This window comes from Vanellus vanellus (genome assembly GCF_965231255.1).
Source record: "Vanellus vanellus genome assembly, chromosome: 10".
Classification (NCBI taxonomy): Eukaryota; Metazoa; Chordata; class Aves; order Charadriiformes; family Charadriidae; genus Vanellus; species Vanellus vanellus.
In genome coordinates this window covers 7800533-7823971 of record NC_138915.1, presented here as the reverse complement: position 1 = coordinate 7823971, position 23439 = coordinate 7800533, and the positions used below count along the sequence as shown (strand labels likewise).

The window sequence follows — 23439 nt, the reverse complement described above, 5'->3', positions numbered from 1 at the left end:
CCCTACCTTTAGGTTGCACAGTCTATAGGAAAAATCAAACCTCCGTCTTGTATTTAATTTTGAAATAGAACACCAAGACCTGTTCCAAGGAACAGTAGGAAAATTGCATAGTTTTGTTTCAGAAATAATAATAATGATACAACCCTGCTTATTGCAGATGGCTGTCATTGCAGGTTTGACTTATGAAACTAATTTGTGGAGTGCTGAAATATTCTTTCCCTAGGTACTGATGGGATCGGTTACTGACTGAGAAGCAGCTCACTGCCACGACCACTTTCTAGACAGAAACAACTGAATGATGAGTTGAATACTGCCATCCACTGGCTGGCTGCACAGAAAACTTGTTGAACTTAAATTTCTTTAAGGGAAAATTAAAAACACCTGGTGCTGTTTTCTCTTTTAACACGTTTAACTTCCCTGTCAGGACTTTCTAATCAGCCTGTATGATGATGGGTTTAATCTACAACAAGGTTACCAAAGAAAGAAAGAAAGAAAGAAAAAGTTCTTAGTCCAACAGATAAGTTTTGGCTGCAAGCAGAATTAGTTTATAAATTAGTTTATAAATAGTAAATAATTTATAAAGTCCAGAATACACAATCCTTCTTAATATAATTCCATTTTATAGCATTTCTGAGCTATGCTTAGAATGCGTATCAATGGCATTAACGTTAGCATGAGCTTTTTGTTATAGAGACAGAGATTGAAGAAGTTTCTCGGTTGCTTCCTTTTGCTAAAGTCTGCTTTACAACTGACAAAGCCAGCTGGCACTGTGAGTTGCTCTTGGTACAGAAAGGCAGGTTTGGGATTAAGTCACAGGAGTGGGAGTGCGAGGTTCTATTTGTGGCTCATTCGCAGACATTCTGAGTTATCATAGGCCAGTCTGCTAATTTTCACTATCGGTCATATGGACAACCCAACCGCTTGCTGGAGTGGCTTCTCCTCCCACCACCAAGGAAAGAACAGACCGAGAGCATGTTGTACTCTGGGAGTCTCCAGCAAATGTCCTGGAAAGCAGTGGCAACTGAACACCTCAGAGCAGCGCTGAGTTTAGAGCTTTTCTAACTCATATGTGGGGGTGGCATGGGCAGAAAAGCAAGTTCTTTGACAGCTTTGTTCATTCTCCCTCCCTGATCTCAGAAGTTTCCCGTGAGACTTTAAACATATTGTTGTTAGGTACTGATGTGTCCAAGGAAGACGGTATCAGAGTAGAATGAAATTTAATTTAGGAAATGACAGCAAGCTCCAACACCACCTTTACTAATAAAACCAGTGTGTGACAGATTTCAGTGCTGTGCCTCATTCTGATGTTACCCACAACTGTATTGTCCTGAAGCAACTCATTGATAGTGACCAAATTATTCCAATGGCTGATTATCACAGAATCACGGAATGACAGAATTTTCAGGGTTGGAAGGGACCTCTAGGGATCATCTAGTCCAACTCCCCTGCTAAAGCAGGATTGCCTAGAGCACATTACTCAGGACTGCATCCAGGCGGGTCTTGAAAATCTCCAGAGAAGGGGACTCCACACCCTCCCTGGGCAGCCTGTGCCAGTGCTCTGTCACCCTCACCGTAAAGAACTGTTTCCGTGTATTTGAACGGAACTTCCTGTGTTCTAACTTGTGCCCATTACTCCTCGTCCTGTTACTGGGAACCACTGAAAAGAGCCTGGCTCCATCCTCCTTCAACCCACCCTTTAGATACTTGTACACCATAATAAGGTCTTCCCTCAGCCTTCTCTTCTCCAGGCTCAAGAGTCCCAGCTCTCTCAGCCTTTCCTCATCAGGGAGATGCTCCAAGCCCTTAATCATCTTACTTGCTCTTCGCTGGACTCACTCCAGCAGTTCCCTGTCCCTCTTGAACTGGGGAGCCCAAAACTGGACACAGTATTCCAGTTGTGGCAGTTGTTGTATCCTCACTGTGAAAAATTTTCCTCTTATCTCCAATTGAAATCTCCCCAGGATTAACTTGTACGCATTACCCCTCATCTTTTCCAAATGACTCCTTGTAAAAAGGGAGTCTCCATCTTCTTTGTAGCCACCCTTTAAATACTGGAACATGGTGACAAGGTCTCCCCTAAGCCTTCTTTTCTCAAGGCTGAACAAACCCAGTTCTCTGAGCCTTTCTCCATATGACAGGCTTCCCAGTCCATTGATCGTCTTGGTGGCCCTTCTCTGGACCCTCTCCAGCCCATCCACATCTTTTTTGTAACGCGGGGACCAGAACCTTGTAGTATGGTAACTTTGATTGTGTCGTGGTAACTTTGATTTGTGCCTTGGTAACTTTGATTTTGTCATTGGTAACTTTGATTTGTGCTGTGGTAGTTTTGAATCATTGTTCAAATGATTGTGCCATACAGTAACAGAGTGAACTTCGCCATAGAACTTTGCTAAAGTCACACTTTTACATCACAAGATTCACATGGGCCCACTTATTGAGCTTGTCCAGGTCCCTCTGGATAGCATCCCATCCCTCAGGCTTGTCGACCATAATGGGGGTTAATCCATTCCTGATGTAGTCTTTTAATGCTGTTTCAGAGAAGGAATCATCCTTCCTTACGCCCAATGAAGGATCCACTTTTTGACTTGCCAACTGCACAAAACCCTTCAAATACAAAAAAAAAAAAAATCAGGGAAATTATTATGGACATTTATTGAGCGGTATAAAGAGTGCTAAACTGCAAACTGATAAGCAGTTGCTGTTGTGAGGCCATTTTATTTTTTTTAATTTTAAAAACAAGACCCGCCCGGAGACAGCGCGCCCGGAGACAGCGCACCCGGGGCGGGGCGGGGCGGGGCGGGGCCACGCTCACAGCGCCCTCTGCCGGCCGAGGCTGGAGGCACCACCACCACCCCCCGCGCTGGCCGCGCCCCGCCGGGCCGGGCCGGGCCGAGCCGGGCCGGGGCCGGGCTGGGCCGAGCCCGCCGCTGGCAGCCCCCGTTCCGCTCCGCGCCGCTCCGGCCATGGCCACCTGGCGGCGGGACGGTCGGGTGACCGCCCTGCAGCGGCTGGGCTGCGCCGGGCTGGCGGGCGCGCTGAGCCTCAGCCTGACGGCGCCGCTGGAGCTGCTGACCGTGCTGGCGCAGGTGGGCAGCTGGCACTGCCGGCGGGGGCTGCGCGGCGCCGGGCGAAGCCTCTGCCGCACCGAGGGCCTGCGGGCCCTCTGGAAGGGGAACCTCACCGCCTGCCTGCGCCTCTTCCCGTACAGCGCGCTGCAGCTCGCCGCCTCCCGCCGGTAAGCGAACGGGACCGGGACCGGGACCGGGACGGGACTCCGCGGGGAGGGGAGGGGCGCGCTCCCGCCCTTGGTGTCTGCTGCGGAAGGGGAGGGGGTGGAGTGGGGGCCTCGGGCCGGTAAAGGGGCTCTTTAATGCCTCTTCCCCAGCTGGGTGGGTAGCGGGTTGCGTGCCCCCTCCCCGCAAAGGCATGTACCCTGGCTGCTAACTTCATTTATTTAGTTTATCCCGCGCTTAGCAACTCTTAGGGCCTGGTGATATGCCAGCAACTGCTCAGAAAGTCATAGGTGTTCTTCAACCGATGGAGGGTTGGCAGTCGCTTAAATCCCTTCTGCTCAGGTAGATTCCTTTAGAGGTGAAGCTGCGGCTACCTACAGTGTGACAGCAACACCTGTTCTTTGCAGCCTATTTATTTTATGCTTTCAAGTGTTTCTATTGCCTGTATAAAGAAAATAACGACAAAATCATTATTCAAATCTTTTACCCTATTATGCAGCAGTTGTTATGCAAATTTGATCAGTTTTGAAGTCAGCATGTGACATCATTTGGTTTAAGATCTTGTTTGCAGTAATAAACAGGCATCAAATTCAGTTAAACGGTGGAAGGACAGCAGCAGGATCAACATGGAGCTCTGCCCACCCGCACTGGCTCTTTCCTAGGATTCCCTTTTGCTGTCAGTATCTTTCAGCCTTTGAAAGGCGTGCCTGACCGTTGGCACGCACCGGCATGTTTTGCTGCCGAGAGGGTTGGGTGTCTTTCAGGTCAGCTGTGTGCATGGTATGCACTTGACGTGTCTGCCTGGCTGGGCGATGGGTTATTCCAGTGCGTGGGCCGTGCCGGCTGGGGAGAAGCGTGGGCTCAGCTGCGCTGGCCAACCACGCTTAACTCGCTGCTGTGCTTGGCCAGGCAGATGCTGTGCAGCCGGTTGGGGTTTGTCATTCATCTGGCCCAGCAAGAGTCGTCCTCCCAGCTCTGCCTGTGCCTTTCGGGAAATGATAGATGGAGTGACCCTGGAGTCGGGCAGCTTTGTTGCATCCTCCTACACAGTGGTCAAACAGAGGGAGGGATAATGGCAGTGGGACGGCAGAAACAGTGATTTAAATGTAATTTAAAGTGCCCAGAAAAGTCAGTGTGTTGCAGCAGTATAAACCAGATGATTTTGAGCAAAATAACTTGTTTGCTCAGCTTGAAACAGTGTATTCCCTTTGCAAGGCTATAGTTTGTCTCTAGTTTGTACAGGGTGTTCTTTTGAATTACAAATGGAAGTAGGCTACCAGGAAATTAAATAAAAACTACCTACACATATTTCTTGATATATTATTTGGGAATTTTTAAATGTATTTTTAGTGGGAGAATGGTGTATATAAAGGCAAGAAACACAAAAAGAGAGAAATGTTACCTGGTAATGTAAGTAAATAGTAATACCGGTTGCAGAAGGACCTGGGCTGGGCACAGTCACAGCCCCAGGACCGGCGGCACAGGGGGAGCTGGCTGGGGAAGGAGGGGTTCAGCTGACTCCACACTCCCTCTGCGGTCACTGTGCACAGGCTCTGTCTTTCTGTGGTGGTTTTAAATGTTATCTGGGTAGTGCCTAGAGACACCCCACCACCCTCCCCATGCATTTCTGCACGCACAAGAAAATCAGGCTGTGTTGCTCTAGGGACTGTACAAGACGCATAGGAAAATAAGTTTATGCCATTTCACTTCTGCTTGGCTGCTCTTTCTCCTCTGGGCTCTCTCCAGGCCACGAGACAAGTAGATGCAGGGATCTGTCATGCAGTAGAAGATGCACACTCATGTGAAAAAACATCAACTAAGCAAGCAGTGACACGTAAATCTTTGCAAATTATTTTGTTCTGGACATGGTAACACCGTGTAGTTTGAAAGTAAATCTGTTGTTTAGGCAGTTTAGTTAATGCTTCCAAAATAGAATAATGTTTCCTTACCTCCAGCTAATATTCTCCTCTCAAGTCTTTTTACCCATTTCTTGCTGCTTCCATGGCACTTCTCCCCGATGTCAGTGCCCTGCATACATAGAAAAGTCCTTCTGTGCATCACAAATGCACGAGTTGTAGGTTAGCCTTTAAAACTCTGTGCTTCAATTACAAAATTTCAAATTTAGACTTAACCTCCTGAGCATAATAGTGCCTGAACATGTCATGTATCCCTGTGGACCTTTCTGTCCCAACATAAGCAACAGAGGAAGGTTCAGTTGTTCTCAGAAGGCCTGTGATGATGTTATCTACCCCTTTCTTCTTACGTGATAACTTTGACTGGGAGGGTTGGACCAATGTCTCTAGCTGATGACTGCTGATTAGAGAATTTCTTGCAGACATGTTTTAAGTCATGGTAATTTTCATCCTGTAGGTGGAAATATAAATGAGGATTTGGTGGTCAAAAATTACTTTAAAAGTCTCTTGCAAAGCAGACAAGTAAATCGTTTGAACAATTAGTCTCCATATCTTTGAAGATTTTTTCATTGTTGAATTGGTGCTGTGGACCTGCAGCACAGTACCACAACTCAAGCGATGTGAGCTTAGCCTGTGCTGGGAACTGTGGTGCAGGTAGAGCTGTGCAAGCTGCCTCTCAAAAAGCTCTTTCAAGTACTGGAAGTATTTTAGCTCAGTAACACTAAAAACAAAGCAAAATGCGTTTGTAGAGTTACATATTCCAGTCTCTAACTTAGTTGTTAACTATAACTTTTGCATTTCCACACTTCTGTGCAGCAGGGATTTACCCAAAAACTCTTTGGGCTTTTAGGCATGTTTTTTGGACTCTGCTCATGTTTGCCCACGCACATGTTCTGTTTCACAGAGGTTCTGATGCTTGTGTGGTCTTGGATGAAATACATGTTAAAGTTTCAGCTCCTGCTGCTGGATAGGCCCGTGGGCAGAACAACAATTACATTGAGAATAACCTGCCTTAATTTTTCATGTGTTTTGTTTGTACTGTCATTAATAGCACCTCTTTTATATGTTTACTCTAGACTTGTTATACTTTTCACGGATGAATTGGGTCATATTTCCCACTGGAGAGCCATCATGGCAGGAAGTCTGGCTGGTATGGTTGCAACCATCGTGACTTACCCCACTGACGTAATTAAAACACGGCTCATTGTGCAGAACCGACTGGAACCATCTTACGAAGGAATTCTTCATGCTTTCTACAAAATTTATCACCAAGAAGGACTCGTTGCACTCTACCGTGGCGTTTCACCAGCTATATTAGGTACAATAATAACAGGGGAAAATCACCTCATTGCACATTGTTTGTTGCCGCTATGTAGTGTGTTTGTTTGTTCACTTGATTCCAAAAGCAGATAGTAATGTTGTTCTGTAAAAGGTATGTAGGTTTACAAGACATGACAATACTGATTACCTCTGCTGCAGCTTTATTGCTTCAAATTATGACCAAGTGCATAGCATTTTATATATGGTTAAGCATTCAACAAAATACACTCTTCTTTCTTTTATAGATGATCTAGTTCTGCTTGGATGCAAGATTTCCACCATTTAACTCTTAAAAAAAAATATATATGTTTATACACAGTGTTCCTAATTCTTAGTGAGAGTGTCTGCCTGGCTGTTCAGTGAAAACAGTATGAGCAGTAATGTATGATGAGAAGGTTAGTGATAGTCTCCCTTTACGTGAAATGTCTTTTTAATTATTTATTTACTCTCCATGGCTTTTAAAAATGCCATTTAACTTTCAGTCCACTTTTTCACAATACGACATTATAAAAAAATGCATAATAGCAATAATAATGTATAATCCCACTATAAAATTGATGAGAGCATGAAACAAGCAAGAGCACAGAAGTATCCCCCATCAGCTTGACTGAAGAGGCAACTCTGAACAACTGCTGGGGTTGGGTGGGACTGTAGAAAGAGCTTGTCACAAAAGAGAGGACCTGGAGAAAGAGATGACCTGTCATAAGACTAAAGCAGTTAATAATTCTGACAGCATGCATGTTTTAATATGTAAATATATGCCCTTATCAGCACATCTAGATGCTACAATATTTGTGGTAAACCAGTGACTAAAAAGTAAAGTTCTTCAAATACTGATCAGGTTTGAGCAATGCAAGGTGTAAACTGACAGCGGCTCATCCCATCTTTCTAGGTTATGTGATGAGCAGCTCTGTTTTCTTAGTGCACAGTGTGTTGATACAAACCTTCTGTCTGGTTTGCTTTCTAGGTGCTGTCCCATTTTCTGCGGGCTCATTCTTTGTTTACATCAATCTGGACAAAATCTGGCAAGAACCCATAGTTCATTTCACTCCTCTTCAGAACTTCATAAATGGCTGTGTTGCAGCTGGTGTGGCACAGACACTTTCTTTCCCCTTTGAGACTGTCAAGAGGAAGATGCAGGTACAGAGCATTGATGTTGTTAGTACTTTGTTATAGGCACTTGTTGCAGGACCTTGGGATGAGACTAGCCAGGTGATCATGAGGGCCACTTTAGTTCTCTTACCGGTAGGCTACAGAGACTTTGTTTTAGGTTGGCCAGTTTCCGTTTTGTTTTGGGGTTTTGGAGGGGCTTTTTTGTTTTGTTTTGTTTTTTTTTAAAGTCTGAAAATTATTGTTACAAGGATGTTGTTACACATCTAAGGTGGGTTCAAGTACTATTATGGGATATATGTATACTCTCAGACTCTGTCTTTAGTTTTATTTCTTTTCTTTTTCATAGAAATTCCATAAAATTCTCACAGTTCAGAATTGGCAAACCTTCTGTCAAATACAGGCATTCAGTACCCTTGGTGGTAGGGAGGATGAATGAGATTCATGCCATTTTCAGAGCCCTGTGCATCTGCCATTTATGCCTACCTTGTGTACTGGCAACCGCAAGGAACTTGCACAGCAGGTATTAAGTCTGAGGGGTCAGGACTATCCTCATTATTTCTGACTGCTCTGGTTAACAGGTGACTTCCCAGCTGCTGGTGCTGCTGCTTTCCGTGGAGCATCAGGAACACGAGAGTTACTATATCAAGTTACTATATCATTTTATATTATCTTGCTGATAATTTCTCCTGAAAGTTTAGAAATAATGATTTAAAAAAACAAAACTCCAAAACAAAACAACCACCACCTCACAACTTCTATCTCACTGACACAATTAATTTGATCGTGTCAGCTTTTCATTAGAACTTCATCAGTAGAGTGACAGTGAATAGTTATCATTTGGTGGTCGCTGGCTGTGGCATATGAGTGTGTTCTTTGAGCTCAGTTCATAGCACTGCAGATTTATGGGAAGCTTTTGTGATCTTATCAAAAAAGCAGTCATTTGGTGTGGCAGCATTATATATGTCCCCGTCCCTCTCATCAAGTGACAGTCTGGTTGATAAGTCACAAGCTAGGAAAAAGTTAGTGGAACTGTGAATTCCCCTCTCCTGCTCTCCAGGTTCCCTTTTTCAGACAGGGCTCAGATCTGGTGTTACAAAAGCCTTCATTGCCCTCTCTCCATCTCGTAACAGAGAAGGTCAGCAGAAGTAATGTCTTTTATTAGACCAGCTCACGTAGCTGATATGTCCAGAAGTCAGGCTTTAAGCTGAGGCCTTTCATCAGGTATTTCATAAAATGTCTCAGGTGAGAAAGAGATTCTGAGCATGCAAACTTGATCATTTTTTCCAGCTGTATCAGTGAGTCTAAGAAAAGCAGTTACTCCTTACAGGTCTTCCTTTTCTTTACATCCTTAGGCTCACAGCAATACTGTTGCCCTCAGGAATAAAGAAAAGAAAGGCATTTACTGTGCTGTTTCTCCTGTAATATTTTCTATCAATACATCAGCTAATTGAACATTCTGTTTTGGTAACCAGTTCAGAAGTAACCTTCAGTTGTAACTGGGGTGATGTTAGTTCTGTGTCCAGCTTTGTCTTGACAGGCAAGTAGAGAAGTGGAACAAGCCCATCTTTCATTTTCCTGCCACTAGGCTGTACTCTTTCACCAAAGGGATGCTTAAAACATCTGATTGGCACTTCTAGAATATGAAGGGAACTGGATTTATTTCCTAAATATATAGGAAATGCATATGCTAAAACCACTTTGGATGGAAAAAAGGCTTAACAACATAGAGCTTTTTTTTTTTTCCTCATAGATGCGTTGATGCGTTGCAACAACTAATAGCGATTTCCCAAGCTTAGAGAGACACCTCCTGTTTGGTGATTTATTCTGAAAGCATGGGATAAGGCAAAGCCCATAATTTGGTACTGGAAATGACGTAAATCACAGAGGCTTGTTCAGAAAGGAGACCTTTTGAAAATCACACCCAAGCTGATACTCAGAGCTCACTGGAACTCATGTAAGGTCATCCAAGAAGTTTGGTTTTCACAGTTAGCACCAGGGTATGGCCCAGCCTTGCAGGGACCAGGTCTGCTTTGTGCTTACTTGCTGGCCTGTTCAGTTTGCAGGGTGGTGGTCAGAAGAGAGGAATGGAATGTCTAGGACAGCACCAGAAAAGGTATCATGCAAAGGGACCTAGAAAAGGGGAAAACAAAGAAGGAGAAAACAGAGCTTCAAGACATTCCAGTGTTCTGTAGAAAACAGGAAAGCAGATACTTCTGATCACAGGTTTTCTCAGACATAATATTCTGATCAGCCTCTGTTCAGTGAGTCACCTGATAAAAAGAGGGGTGTACCAAAGCCTTCAGCTACCCCATGCCTAGTGTGAGTGCTCTGCAGTGCATGAAGGGAAATGCTGGCTTTGTTTTGAAGCTACGAACACTGGTGGTGTGTGTGAAGAGGAGTTCAGCACATTGCGGAGGTCATTATCAAATCCTCTTCTTTCCTTTCCCTTCAGTCCCACTGATCTGACAGATGGAGCAGTAGATGGAGTAGTCAAAGAAGACTTTTCCAGTGAAGCTGCTGGTGATGGGGAACCAGGGAGTTGTAAGGCAGTCTCAGGAGCTTCAAAAACTGAGAAGCTATGACACAAGACTGTCTCCTCTGATTCTGGGATGGAGTACAAGCCTGAGACCAGAACATTCAGTTCAGATCTTTACCTGACACACTAGGCAGTCTTGGAAGAGTTAGCTCCATCCATCTCCTCATCTAGATGACACTTGAATTGCTTGCACAGATTAGAAAATGAATTCTACTATGGGAGGAAGGATAAGGTGTTATTTTTAATCTCGGTTATAATAATTTTGTTTCATCCTTTCTCATTTTACTTATCTGAATCCTACACTTCTGACGTCAGCAGCTTCTGTCACTGACATCTGTGGGAGTAGGAGCTGACTGTCAGTGAACAATTCTTCCTCTGTGTTTTAGTAATTTATGATGTCAGATTTGCTCTGTAACCATGGCTTCTTCTCCCTCTGCTATTAGTTATCTTTATCGTGTTCACTTTTTTTTACAAAGATGCTGTGTTTGCTAAATATATTTGAAAGTTTTTCTTAAAAGAAATGTTAATTAATATGAGCGAGTCTTACTGAATATGCGAGTCCTCTGTGTTATGCTTATCCTAATTTTATTCCTTTGTCTTCCTTTTTTCACTTTGCTCCTGATTGGCATGTTAGAGAATTAAGAGGTACTGTATGCATGTTTCGGCATGGAAATACATTTTTTTGTTGTGCATCCATAGAAGGGGATTAACGAAGGAGAGGGTTGTTCAAAGGGGCGTTCTATATCAAATGCTTTCCTGACTCACTTTTATGCTGTATCAGTTTCTGAACAAAAACTTACTGATCTTTATATCCTTCTGATATAAAGACTATAAAGAATAATGAGACTGTTATTCTTGGCTTTCCTTCCTGACCTCACAATATCATGTTCTTTGTTAAATCCAGTATCTAAGTGATATTCAAGTGCAGACTTTTACCGTGCAGACTTGCATACAAGAACACTTTTTTTTCTTTTTCTTTTTTTTTTTTTTACCTTAAGTAGGGAAATACCTGCCTATGAGTGAGTCTGGGTCTAAGGGAGGCACTGGTAATATGTTTCCACTTCCCCACATCATCTTTTTTGCCTATGATGACCTTCATAAGTGCCTATTGGACTGAGCTCTGGCATTTCAGTAAGGGCAGATAAATTCAGAGCTATTATATGCCATACAGAAGATTATTATTAGAATGACACCAATCCTAGGCTATGTGTAGAACTGAAAATATGCAAACATGCAAATGGTCAGCACAAACCTAATACCCAAGTTTGGCACTTCCCTATGTGCACATGACCCTCAGAGGTAGGCTCAGATACCCCTGGCTGGCACTCCTCAGCCTTCATTCCAAATTGACCTGTGACTTTGGTAGTCTTGTTTAAGCAAAATGCACAAAGATGACCCTAAAGTTTCACAGATACTCCATCGACTGTACAGTTACTCCACACCCCTGCTTACATGGACAAACTTTGCATAGTTTGCAGAAACTCAGTCCTGTCCCCATATTTTTCTGGTATAATTTGTTTTCATTTCTGTGACTAAAACTTGTTTGAAATGTCCTTTGCCAGTAAGTGCTACTCAAGGATAGATTTACCATTAAATCCTTGTAATATAGAAAAAGTCTACTTCTAGTATACTGCAGGATTCAGCACGTTTTTGGTGTTGACTGTACAGCATCCTCAAGTTGTAAGGACATCTCTCTGGGGAAAGCGTTGTTCAGTAGTCACCCTTCTGTTTTAAAATCCAGGCTTTGAATTCCCTCCATTGCCATAAACAAACAGGCTCACTGTTCTTGGTTAGTGTTGACTGTTGCCATGCATCACCCAAGGAGTGGCCTCTTGTCAAGTCACAGAAGTGAATCAATTAGGCCTTGGCTGCCTATAAATCTGCAATGTGTTTTGGGTTTTTTTTATGGTGGTTTTTTTTTTTTTGTTCTTTGAAACACAAGATGCTCTGCAAGTGTGAAATCTTTTGTAAATTATATAAATGCTATGAATTCTTACTAACCTGGAGAAAACTAAGCAGTCATTCCCTTTGTGAGGTAGCCTGTTTAAAGTAAATGCAACCTTGTGCCCTGTTGGCACATTTCTAGTCTGAAGTCAGTTAAAGGAGATACTGAAGGCTCTCTTTAAAAGTAGTACTTTTAATTTAAGTATTTATTTAAAAAGAGTCCCCTACCTATGTTCCTTGCATGGTAAAAGTCAGTCTAGCAAGAACCCGGTGGCTGGGTTATAAACAAAGCTTTGCAAAAGAAAATTATAAATGTTTGATGTTTGTTAGAAAAGCACCCTCTCCTTGCTGAAGTGAGGAGACACAGTGCTCCTGCATTGCTTAAATATGAGTAACTTGCAAAGAGCGCTCTGTCATTGGAGAGGGTCACTGGTGCTGGCAGGGCAGCCTCTGAAAGCTCTCAGGCTGTGGTGTCCCTGCTGCTTTTGAGATCTGTGTTCTTGTCAGCTGGGAATATATGAAAGTTATTGGAGTCATGACCCAGTTTAAAAATAAGAAATCCTTTTTGGGTCATGTGGTTCACACGACATCTCAAAAGCATACGTGCTCTGAGACTTCATGCAGGGAGACCCTTTTATAGTGAGCAGCACAGGAGCCTGAGCCTTGAAAATTTTCAAAGATGGAGCCTTTTGACCACACAGAGTGGCAAATTCCATAGTGTGGAAGCAAATAAGGAGCAATATTACTACTTTTAGTCTGATTTACTGTGGAAGTAAGTCTTATGTGGTTGTCAGCTGTCTGTCCTTGCCCCCGAAAACTTTTGATTCTGCTGTCCAAGTTCAACTAAACTTGAAAGAGGAGTGGAGGTTTCAGAGATATTAACTTCCTTCAAGCTTTGTGAAAACAAGTGCACAGATAGAGAGGAAACTCCAAAAATATTTCACCTGAGCGGGAGGCTACAGTGTGAGTTCTTACTTTTCTTACTTCTCCCTATAATGTCAGCTCCCCTTCTTCTTGCTGCTGGGGTCCTAGGTGGTACTTGAACTTGGGACCAGCCTGGCTCCTCTGATTATTAGCACATAGGTATTAGATGTCAAATTGTGGTTTTGGTAAAATCCCTTCTTTCCTTGTCTTTTTCCCTATGTCTAAATGCTTTGAGCTACCAGCATTTTTTATTGTTTTGTTGATGTTGCTATAAAGATATTTTATACCACTTTCTCTGAGGCTATTACAGAATAGTGCCTTACAGCTTTGGGAAGTACTTGGTCCAGTAAATGGCTGCAGCAATACCTGAAAAAAGCTGCTGTGCCTAACATGAGCTCTGCCTTCTGTAACAGCCTATATCAGTTTTTGTGCATCCGAACAAACCTCAGAAGCCTTTCTGTTAGATCCCCAGACTTCAGAGGAGAGAATTGTGAAGACTGACGCCTGTGAAATTGAAACTGGATAAGAGGGAGAAATCATAAATCAGGAATCAGAAGCAGGGCTGGGCTGATTTAACAGTCAGGTCTGCCTTGTGACAACTCGTGCTACGTCTAGTGGTCTTTAACGCTGTTCATCCAAGGAACTGTGGTGTGATGAGTATGTAATACTCACTCTGAGGTGGATTACAGCAGTAGCTTAGCGCTGCAGCACAGTGGTCTGGTGAAGAAAAGCAGGAAAACACACTGTACCCATTTGATATGCAGGAGGCCTGAGGGAGGGCAGAATGCAGTTCTCTTCAGATGGTTTTCCCAAATGCTGAAGTGTCCGTCACACTCCCAGTCTGAGATTTGATAGTGCCAGCTGAGCGTGGCCGCCGGCCTCTTACAGCCTCCGCAGTTCTGTGAGTGGTGTGGTACAAGCCAGAGCCCTTTAATCTGCTTTGGGGCACATAGATGGGTTAACTCAGCCCACCTTTTTAACCTCGATAAGCTCACCCAGCAGACGGTGCCTGACATGGGTTAGGGTGTGCTGCTGTGCTCACACAACTACTAGAGCCATAAATTTCAGTGGAGAGACAGGAATGCCTCTGGAGTGACAGCTGTCACTGTGACCCCTAACACGAGTACTTCTGCATCAGTTATACAGGAGACCCTTGTATCCGTTCGTCTGTGCTTAGACTGATGTGTCTGTGACATGTAAGGTGCTTAATTATGCAAAATACTCCATAAACAGGAGTGAAAATGTTGTGGACACTCGCTTCTTTTATATCTGATTTATTTTGATTTGGTGTAATTCCTTACTTCGTCCACATGAAGCCAATGGAAATATGTCCTCTGTAAAGCCCCAATCCTGTAAGATGTTAACTTTCTCCTCAGTTCCTACATAGACAGCAGGAGATGTGGGAACTAGTGCTGCTAGTGTGAAGTGTGGGATGAAGCTAATCTGCCTGAGGGTTTGCACCATTAAATAAACTAGTGACAACGTGCACGAAAATGGTGTACCGATTTGTAAGGATTGAGCTCTAAGGAGGCATTTGGAAACCACTCAGAGGTGTCCATGCAAGAGCTTTGCACTGCCTTGAGGAAAAAGACCTCTGTATTCCATATCAAAGATTTCTTCATCCCGCAGGTTTTAAGAGCAGAGAAAGCTTAGGTTCAGTAGCAAAGGAGGGATTCTGCAACAAGCCGTGAAGCCTCACGGTACAACAGGCCTGGCGATAATGTATTTAAAGGTAACAGTCAAACTTCTGAGCAAGCGTAAAACTGTTTTCCTCGATCGGTGCCATTGATCTCAGAAAGGCAAGATGGTTTGGCTCCAGTTCAGGTTACAGAGGAAAGGACAACATGTTCCTAGAGTGCAGGAGGCTGGAGGTCAGCTGCTCTGCTCTGCGGCTCTGGAACCAATCGCCTCCTGATAGCTTGTCATCCTTTACCTTCCTACATGCCTGAATACCTTTGGTGGACTTTAGCCAGGGGTAAGTCAGTGTTACCAAACTTCTGACACAGAGTAAGGCTGTCCTCCAGGAGAAAGGACTGATTAGCCCAAGAAAATGCATGCTTTTTTCTCCAGTATTGGTACTTACTTACATTTCAATTCTTTCTTATTTCAGTGGAGTGAAATAATCTTTCAAGCATTCAGCCTTCTCGAGTGAAATTTCTGTTGGCTGTAGTGGCATTAGCTTGAATTAAAACTGCAATCTTTGTCCTTCAGTTTCCTTTGAACTACAGTTATACTTGCCTGTTGCATGTGTCCTTATTAGCCCAGACGGCAAAGACTTCTTATTTTAGCTTGCAGATTAAGAGTGTGAACTCTTGAGCTGTGTTGTGAAGTGCCTTCCTGTTTTTTTTTTTTTATTTATTTATTGGCCAGAAGTGTAGGACACCTGAATCTGTTGAAAATATATAAATAACAAGCAATTTTACTGTATCTGCCATCAGGATAGCATACCACCTATGGCAGCTATTTACTGTTGGTTGCTCTTTCATACTCTGTGCCAACAGTACACAAAACAACAGTTTTGTGTACTCAAAAAAAAAAAAATAGCAAATCTTTGTACCAACAAACTTTATGAACAGAGAAGGGAGGAAAAAAGTATATGAATTGAGAGGGAAGTATTTCCAAATGATCTCTGATAGATGTAAATTCAGATAGCTGCAAACCAAAATGTCCTGAAGGGCAAGTGGGAATTTTGTATCTGCACAGCTCTGGGCGCAGGCTCAAGTGGCCTGACCACCGCATCTGCCATTCCCTGACTCAGTGGTCTCTACCTGGTCCACATGTGGCTATTATGAGTGGCTACCGTGAGCCTTGGGAAGATTCAAGTGACTGATCTTTTGATGGGCTCAGCTCCCACTGCAGCTGTGGTGAATTACACCCATCCTTCAATCCCAAGAGGAAGAGAGGAAGAGGAGAGGGGAAATCTTTATAAGGGTCTGTGAGATTAGTTCCCAAAATAGGACTGTGTTGTTCTGGCAGTCACCTTGTGATGCAGACAGTGGGAGAGATGGTGTCTGAAGAGTCTTCAGGTAACAATTAATTTTAACAATTAACTTGAGTTCACTGAGATACTTCACCCTTATTTAAAGATTTTGTTTATATAAAAAAAATGTGAGTGCAGGTAGTTGGTGTTTTGGGTTCTTTTTATACGTCTCGCTCCCTTGGGTTTAGGTTGTCAAAACAGAAGAGAGTGTTAACTTTGGGGATATATCACGGTGACTTAGTAGACTTGGTTGCCTCTGGTTACTAAAAGACTGTGTTTGTGAGAAAGCAAATGGAGCCAATTCTGCATTTGATGTGCTTTAGTCATTTAGAGAACCCATCATCCATCAGAGGTAAAAAGATTAGCAACTTAGCCCCGCTACGACTATGACTAACACCTTGGCACTCTGTTATCAGCGCCATGCTCTGTACTGTATCTCCAGCCTTCTGCAGTATGAGACAGCTGTAATTGGCGGGGAATGAAGTCTTTAAAAATGTTCATAACAAACAGGTTTCCATGCGGCAGCCCATAGTTTCAAGGGGTGTCAAAAGAAAGCAGTTCAAGCTGCTTTGAAGTGCATGGCGTGAAACGTCCCTGTCGTAAACCTGATCTTTTTGGTATGAGATTAGCTGTTTGATTTGTATGTCATAGTAGGTTTCTGCAGAAAAGGTAGAGAAACTAGTTCGATCTGTTTGGTTACTTCAATTTTCTGGCTCTGGTGCCATAGGGCGGTTGCAAGGATTGCAATGTTGTAAACATACTGAGATGATGCAGAACCACCTAAAACCCACATCTATTTTTTTCTGTTAAAGCAGTGCTAAATGAAATGCCTTCCTAATTATTTTCTTTTATTAATACATTTTAAGTTTGTTTACCTATGTTCCAAAATACTGAAGTTTTAACTACATACTGATACAGTTTTTAGTTTTTCTTTTGCAGTGGGTGATTCTGAGATTCTGTGGACAATTCTTATTTAAATACTGTGTCAGGGTCCTAGAAACATACTGCTCCTGTAAAGCAGAGAGACTGGCAAAGCGTACTTCACCCCACAGACTGAAATCTTGAAAATGGCTGTAGTAGCGGTGAATGTTACTATAAGTAGTCTTTCAGTAAATCTCTTAAGAGGTCTATGTCTGTGGGCAAATTAGAAGTCTGGGGGTTTGACTTACCTGTTCCTTTTTAACTGTCTTCTGGATGTGTTTACTGTGTGCAGAATCATTGAAACCTGCAGTGTGCTTGTCACCTGTCTTGGCAGTACTGTAATCAAAACCTGTTGATGTGTGCCTTAGCAATGTATACAGTAATGAAGGTGATTAAATCAAACTCATGTAGTTAATTCTGGCAGGTCATGCCCTGCCTTCCATAGAGGGACTTAAAAAGGAAAGGAATCACGTTAGCAGCATTCCTGCTTTCCTGAAGCGTTTAAGAAACCAGTCCCTCTTCACTGCTTGGCTGCCTGTGACTTCCTTTACCAAAAAAACTGGTGGAAACTGGCTGACAGTCCGGAAAGCAGAACAGGGTTTTGAATCCAGCTCTCCTATGACTGCTGTTGCATTTTTAAGGATACTTACATCATTTGGGTGCTCTTCTAAGCATCCCTGGTGCTAATATCACCATTCCTGATGGAACTGGTCCCTGGAGTCTCAGTTGCAGCACCCAGTATCTTCTACAGCACAGTCATGGGAGTCTGCAGAAGTTTCTCTGGTACTGTGGATTAATGCTTGAAAAGTTATTCCTCTCTTTCTCACTACTGGATTTAGGTATTGCTTTTTAAACTCTTAACACCCCTTAAGTAACAAAGCCAAGCAGACAGCTGAGCTTCCTTGTAGCAAATGAGCATAAGTGACCATGTGTATGACCCTTGGCTACCAGACTAGCTCCATTAACTTGAACTGCCTGCAAAGGCAGGGCTGGTAATACGACAAAATCACAGCAGTTAAATCCCACAACGCCTGCCTCTGAGTCCTAAAACAGGAAGCTGTGGGAGCTTGCACCAGAGTTAGGAATTATGGAAACAGCTGTAGCCCCATGGAGTTAGCAAGGCCAATGTAGATATAAAGGGGACAAGCAATTAGAACAGTTGAAATACTTTCTTCCTCTCCCCCAAGTGTGATCCCTCTCTTACAAATCAGGTACACTGTTGAGAAAGTTCAGAGAGAAGCAAATGCTTCTTTTGTCTCCTCCTTAAAGCATAAAAGACCATGGATTAAATCATCAGCCCTACTCTGATCTCGGCTAAAAGAGCCAGTACAGATCGAGAAGATAACAAATCAGGATGTGGTGGAAGCCTATTGCTATCTTTCTCAGTGCAGACAGCTGCTTTCGAAAATTGCCTCCCAAAGCCCTGTCAAAAGGAAACTATGTTTTTTACCTGTTACCTACCTGAAGAAGTATTTCACGTGCGTTTCAATCATACACAAAAAAAAAAAAGCCAGAAAAAAATTATGATATGTGATCTTTTGTAGATAAAGACTATGCAGTTGGGAGGGTGATTAGGGTTTTTTTGTTAGCTTCTAAATTTTAGTGGTAGACTTGCAAGGAAATGCAACAGCATTAAAACTATTTGATTAGCAACTTCTCTTACATACCTGGAGTGTGAATTTTGATCTGTTTCCATTCCCAGCGTCTAAGTTGCCAAGTATTTGAAATGCTATAGCTGAGGCATCTAGAAAATGTCATCACCACTTCTCAGTTGATGAGAAGCTTGTCACAGGCTTAGCAGCTCTACACCGCATGGTGGTTCAGATCAATGAGGGGATAATGATATCCATATTCACCAATCAATTAACTGTACAAGTCCCACTTTTATCAAACTTCTGCCCTGTGGTGGTCAGCTTGCTCACGCAAGTCATCAACCTGTGTCCTGGAGTCCCCACACACTCCCGACTGAGAAGTGTCACTTGCCGTGTGTATGAGTGAAACCCTGATTTGCCGATGCAAAATAAACCCATGGCTGTATGTGCACAGATGGATGAGGATGAGGATGGGATTATTCAAGGTCGGGTTATCCTGTCTGTGCTAACGCAGTAGGAGATTAATGAAGGAAGGATTTTGCTGTTAAAAATGACGCACTACACTTCTTCCATGGGAACAGACACTGTCTATACGGCAGTTGGAAATGTAGCTGCAGGATGCTTCCAAGCTAACTTTAACCACTCCAGATCAACCGACCACGTAGCAAAGACAGGGGAGCATGGACACCAACTGCTCACCTACAGCCCCTGGTGGGCTTGTACAGCCTGGGCTGAAATCTCTGTTCTTCTGTGTTTCTGCTGTGCTCTTGCTACTCAGCCTGTGGTACCATTCGCCCTTCTCACCACAGTGTGGATGCAGCCTCAGCAGCCGGAGTCAAGTCAGCGCACTCTTCTCTTTGATCAGAATTACAGGACGGCAATGTGGCATCTGGGGCCAACCCTGAGCATCCCTCTCTTAGGTGCTGCGCTGCCAGTGATGTGAAACACCTCTCCCTCAACCCGAGCAGCTGGCAGGCGTGGGGCTGATGCATTATGTACCTCTGGTTCAGATGTTTTTTTCTTCACAAGGGTGGGATTTATTTCTAGTAGTGACATCGCACAAAAGCAAGTGCTGTGTGAAATTACTGCGTTACTGCTCTCTTTCGCACCTATCAGAGAGTGAATTCCCTTCCTTTTTAGTTTGTATTTCAAGGCAAAATAGCTGATTCTTTTGAGTTGACGGAAGAATCCAGATCAGTCTGTTGAAACCTGGCATTAAGTGTTCCTTATGTACCATAATGGAGAAAATAATTATCTTTCATTACTTTGGTTTTCCTTTGCTTGTTCTAAATCCTACTGGCTGTCTCTTGAACAGGCCCAGAGTCCTTGGCTTCCCCACTATGGAGCAGTTGATGTCCATTTTACTGGCATGGCTGACTGTTTCCGGCAAACCGTGAAGAACAAAGGTGTGCTCGGACTTTGGAGTGGACTCACACCCAGTCTGCTCAAGGTGAGCTTTTGCTTTCATCCAGTCAAAGACTATCCTGAAGTAATCAAGACACACTTTGGGACAGTTGGGGTTATAAAGCTTATGACATGCCTTCATACTCATTAGCAGATTATAGATGACAGAGTCTGTGACAGAACAGGTATAGCCTCAGGCAAGTTTTAAACTGGCTTTGGAACTTGGTTTGGTCGTATTTCCCCAAATGTGAGCTTGGCTTCTAGACGTCACTACCTTCAAGTTGATTTGAATGTCCCTAGAGCAGGGAGCGCTGCTAACAGAGAAACCAGGACGGGGTGATCCACCTATAAGAGCTAAACAAGTTCTGTGTCTCAGCTGAGCTGCAGTAATTTGACAGGTTGTAGCGAGCTGTAAAGAAAATTGCACTTGTATAAGCCATTTCCCCAGAAGTCAAAAGTAGTGCTTTCGACTGGCTGTTTAATGCGTGCATATTGGTTACTACAGCCCTTGATGAATGGAAAGCATGAAATAAAGCATGGTAGCTTAAACAGAAGGTAATTTGGTTTACATAAATACATTTTATAGTGCTGCAGTGAGGATTACCTACATGGAGTACTACAAGTCAGCTAATGAGTGGTAATTGAGTGACAATGTGATTGATTGCGATGGCTTGCCTGCGCCTGGCCCTGCCTTGGCGAGTATAAAGCCACATGGCGGCAGAGCTGCTGATTCTGTATGGGGCAAGAGAAGAAAATTGTTCAGTCACTCTGCTGTATGTCAAATAAATCCCACGTTTCTCACTGGGATTTGCTGAGGTTACTTAGGATTTGCTTAGGTATTTGGCAAGTTGTGATCATCTATAGGCTAGTACAGATCTTGTTCCTCACAATATTGTTATAATTAGTTATGTACCAATAATAAATTCCTACTTTTAGCATGCTGCAGGTGCCAGCCTAGTTGGAGGTGAGACTCTGATTTTATATCAATGAGCACAGCTCTATTAGCAGATCAGATTTGAAGTCCTAGATGTCTCCTTTTTTAAAACCTGTAAGCTAAAAATGCTACTAGTGAGTCTAATACTGCTTTTTAATCTTATGTTGCCTTTTTTTTTTCTATTTTATCAGATTGTTCCATACTTCGGTGTTATGTTTACCACCTTTGAATTCTGCAAGCGGGTCTGTCTGTACAGAAATGGTTATATTGAATCTCCTTTAAATTACAAGCTGACTCCTGGGGTGGACCAGAGTTTACAGCCACAAGAACTGAGAGAATTAAAGCTCCTCCGAAGGGAAAATTTTGAGCCAAGGAAATCGGCTCTTGAAAACTGATGTCAGTGTCCGTTGCAGATATACACAATACCTTTCTTAAGGAACTTTTCAAGAAAAACACGCTGACGTACAGGTACCAGCGTCTCAGCGGATTGCATGGGTTTAGTAGTGAGAGACACCAGTTCCAGGAATGAATAAAGCTTGTATCTCATTTTCTGAATGGATATAAACAATGTGAATAGCAAGCATATGCTGAAGAGGAGAGATGCAATTAGTTTGAAAACACTATGCTATTGGAACTTGAAATTACATTATTCTAGGTGCTTTTCAATACTGAATAACCATTTTGAGATAAGAGCACTTGCAGAGAGGCAAGGGAACTCAGATGAGAATATAAATTGTATCTTCAAAAATATTAAGAAAATTGAAATGGATTTTTTTTAAGTAATCTGAGATACCAAGTCAGCCAAAAATTATAAACAGACTAGCATACATATGACGTGCAAGAATTTCTACTGAAATATCTTTTTTTTGTTTTAGTGATACTGTGTGGACGTGGCATTCTGCAGATGCAGAATTAGTCTCAGTTCAATCACACTCCAGAATCCACTCTTCAGCTTTTGAGGCTTACTTGAGAATAATAATTTTGTACAAATCCTCAGCGTAAAGATGAAAATATGCTGCTGCAACTGTGCTTTTGCTAAGAGAGAATTGTAATGTGCAAAATGAACTGTAATACACTGGAATGACAATCTTGCAAACTTAGATGCGTACTAGAAAATCTTCCCTCCTTTCTCCTGTGTTGTTACTATGTGTATGTGAATTATTTCAGGCTTTGAAAAATAGTTTTCCTGAAGTTCTCTAACTGAAATATTTCCTGAAAAATGCAGTTCTTAAATGTGTTAGATATTTCAGAGCCACAGGCCTTCTCGTGTTGTTTTGGTATTCTTAAAGCTATTTTTTATACTAAACTACCGTTTAGTTGCTGTGCACAGACCCTGCACTGTGCTGCTCAGAACTTGCCAGGAGAATAGCACTGTGCACACAACTTATGATTTTTCCACTTTAACCACCGCAATCCAGGAGCCACAGGTACTTTCTCTGCGAGACCTCTAGGTTATTGCCAGTGCCGATGCAATCGACAAGCTTCGGACCAGTCTAGGGACCTTTTCGGCAATGAAAGATCATCTTGGTATTACACCTGAGGAGCTGCAGTATTGCTCCAGTTCATTTGTAGAAGTACAGCTGTGGAACAGCCCTATCCTAGTGCCTTCTGACAGAAAACCTTAAACTCCGCGTCCCTGTGGGAAGGCTGCTTTGCCCTCTGCGGCATGTCCCACCAGCCTCAGGCCGTGGCCACGTGTGAAGCGCACACCAGCCATGCACCTGCCCTAGCTGCAGCGGCCTGGGGCTGTGCATGGGATTTGCCTCCTGGTTTACACAGCTTTTTGTGTGTGGTTTTTGTACCGTTTATGTCCCTGCTGGGTGGAAATAAGGAAATCTCAGAAACTGCTTGGTTAGGCCGGGTCACGGCGGGATGAGGGAATGGCAGGTTGATGCAGGAACAGTCTGTGACTATGGAGAGAGATTTGCAGAAAGATTTGGGATAACTGTAAGGCCTTCCTTGCACCTAGAACTCAGCACTGGTGTGCCCCACAGCTGAGGTCTTGCAGCATCTCTCTTAATGGGCTTGCTTGGTTCTGCTGCAGTGGTGCTTCATCCTGGTTTTCTTCTCAGGGAAGAAACGCAAGCTTTGATAGCAAAAATTAAGATGTCAGAGAGCAGATCTGGTGGCTCATGCATCACACTGAGGCTGTAAGTGCTTTTGACTCTCTAATCAACCTGCCTAGTGAACGTGTTTCTCCATGCCTCAGTTTCCCCATCCACACAGTGCAGGTAATAATGCTGAGACTCATTTGAGATGTGTGAATAAGGAGAGGTGACTTATGACTGCATTGGGGAGGAATGGATTTCTAAAGAGTGCCCTTACCTTGTCCAAGCATACCATGTATGTTTTTTACCAATGTTGTATTTCTAAATAGATTTTAAGATTGAGTGATGGGTGCATTTGGAATGTTTGATCAGCTCTTCAAACCTGTTAAGAGTCAAGTGAGTCAAAAACTTAACTCTTAACACCTTTGTATTTGTATTGTAATGTACTCCTACGACCTATAAATCGCTTAACGAACCTCTTATCAACCGAGCCTCTCCTTTGCGTAATCCAGTCTATGCGTGAGGAATCCCCCAAAAGGGAACGCTAAAATATTTAACCGGAGTGCTTCAGCAGTGG

General features: G+C 43.2%; 1 protein-coding gene across 1 annotated transcript; it reads left to right on the top strand.

The window, feature by feature from the left end:
• Positions 1-2963: 2963 nt before the first annotated feature.
• On the top strand, positions 2964-23337 carry SLC25A43 (solute carrier family 25 member 43; the record flags this gene model as incomplete). The annotated part of the gene is made up of 5 exons (XM_082488278.1): positions 2964-3235; positions 6223-6464; positions 7434-7606; positions 19792-19926; positions 21006-23337. The coding sequence occupies 5 exons, from the start codon at positions 2964-2966 to the stop codon at positions 21207-21209; spliced, it is 1026 nt and encodes a 341-aa protein (XP_082344404.1). The 3' UTR covers positions 21210-23337.
• Between the last annotated feature and the right edge of the window lie 102 nt (positions 23338-23439).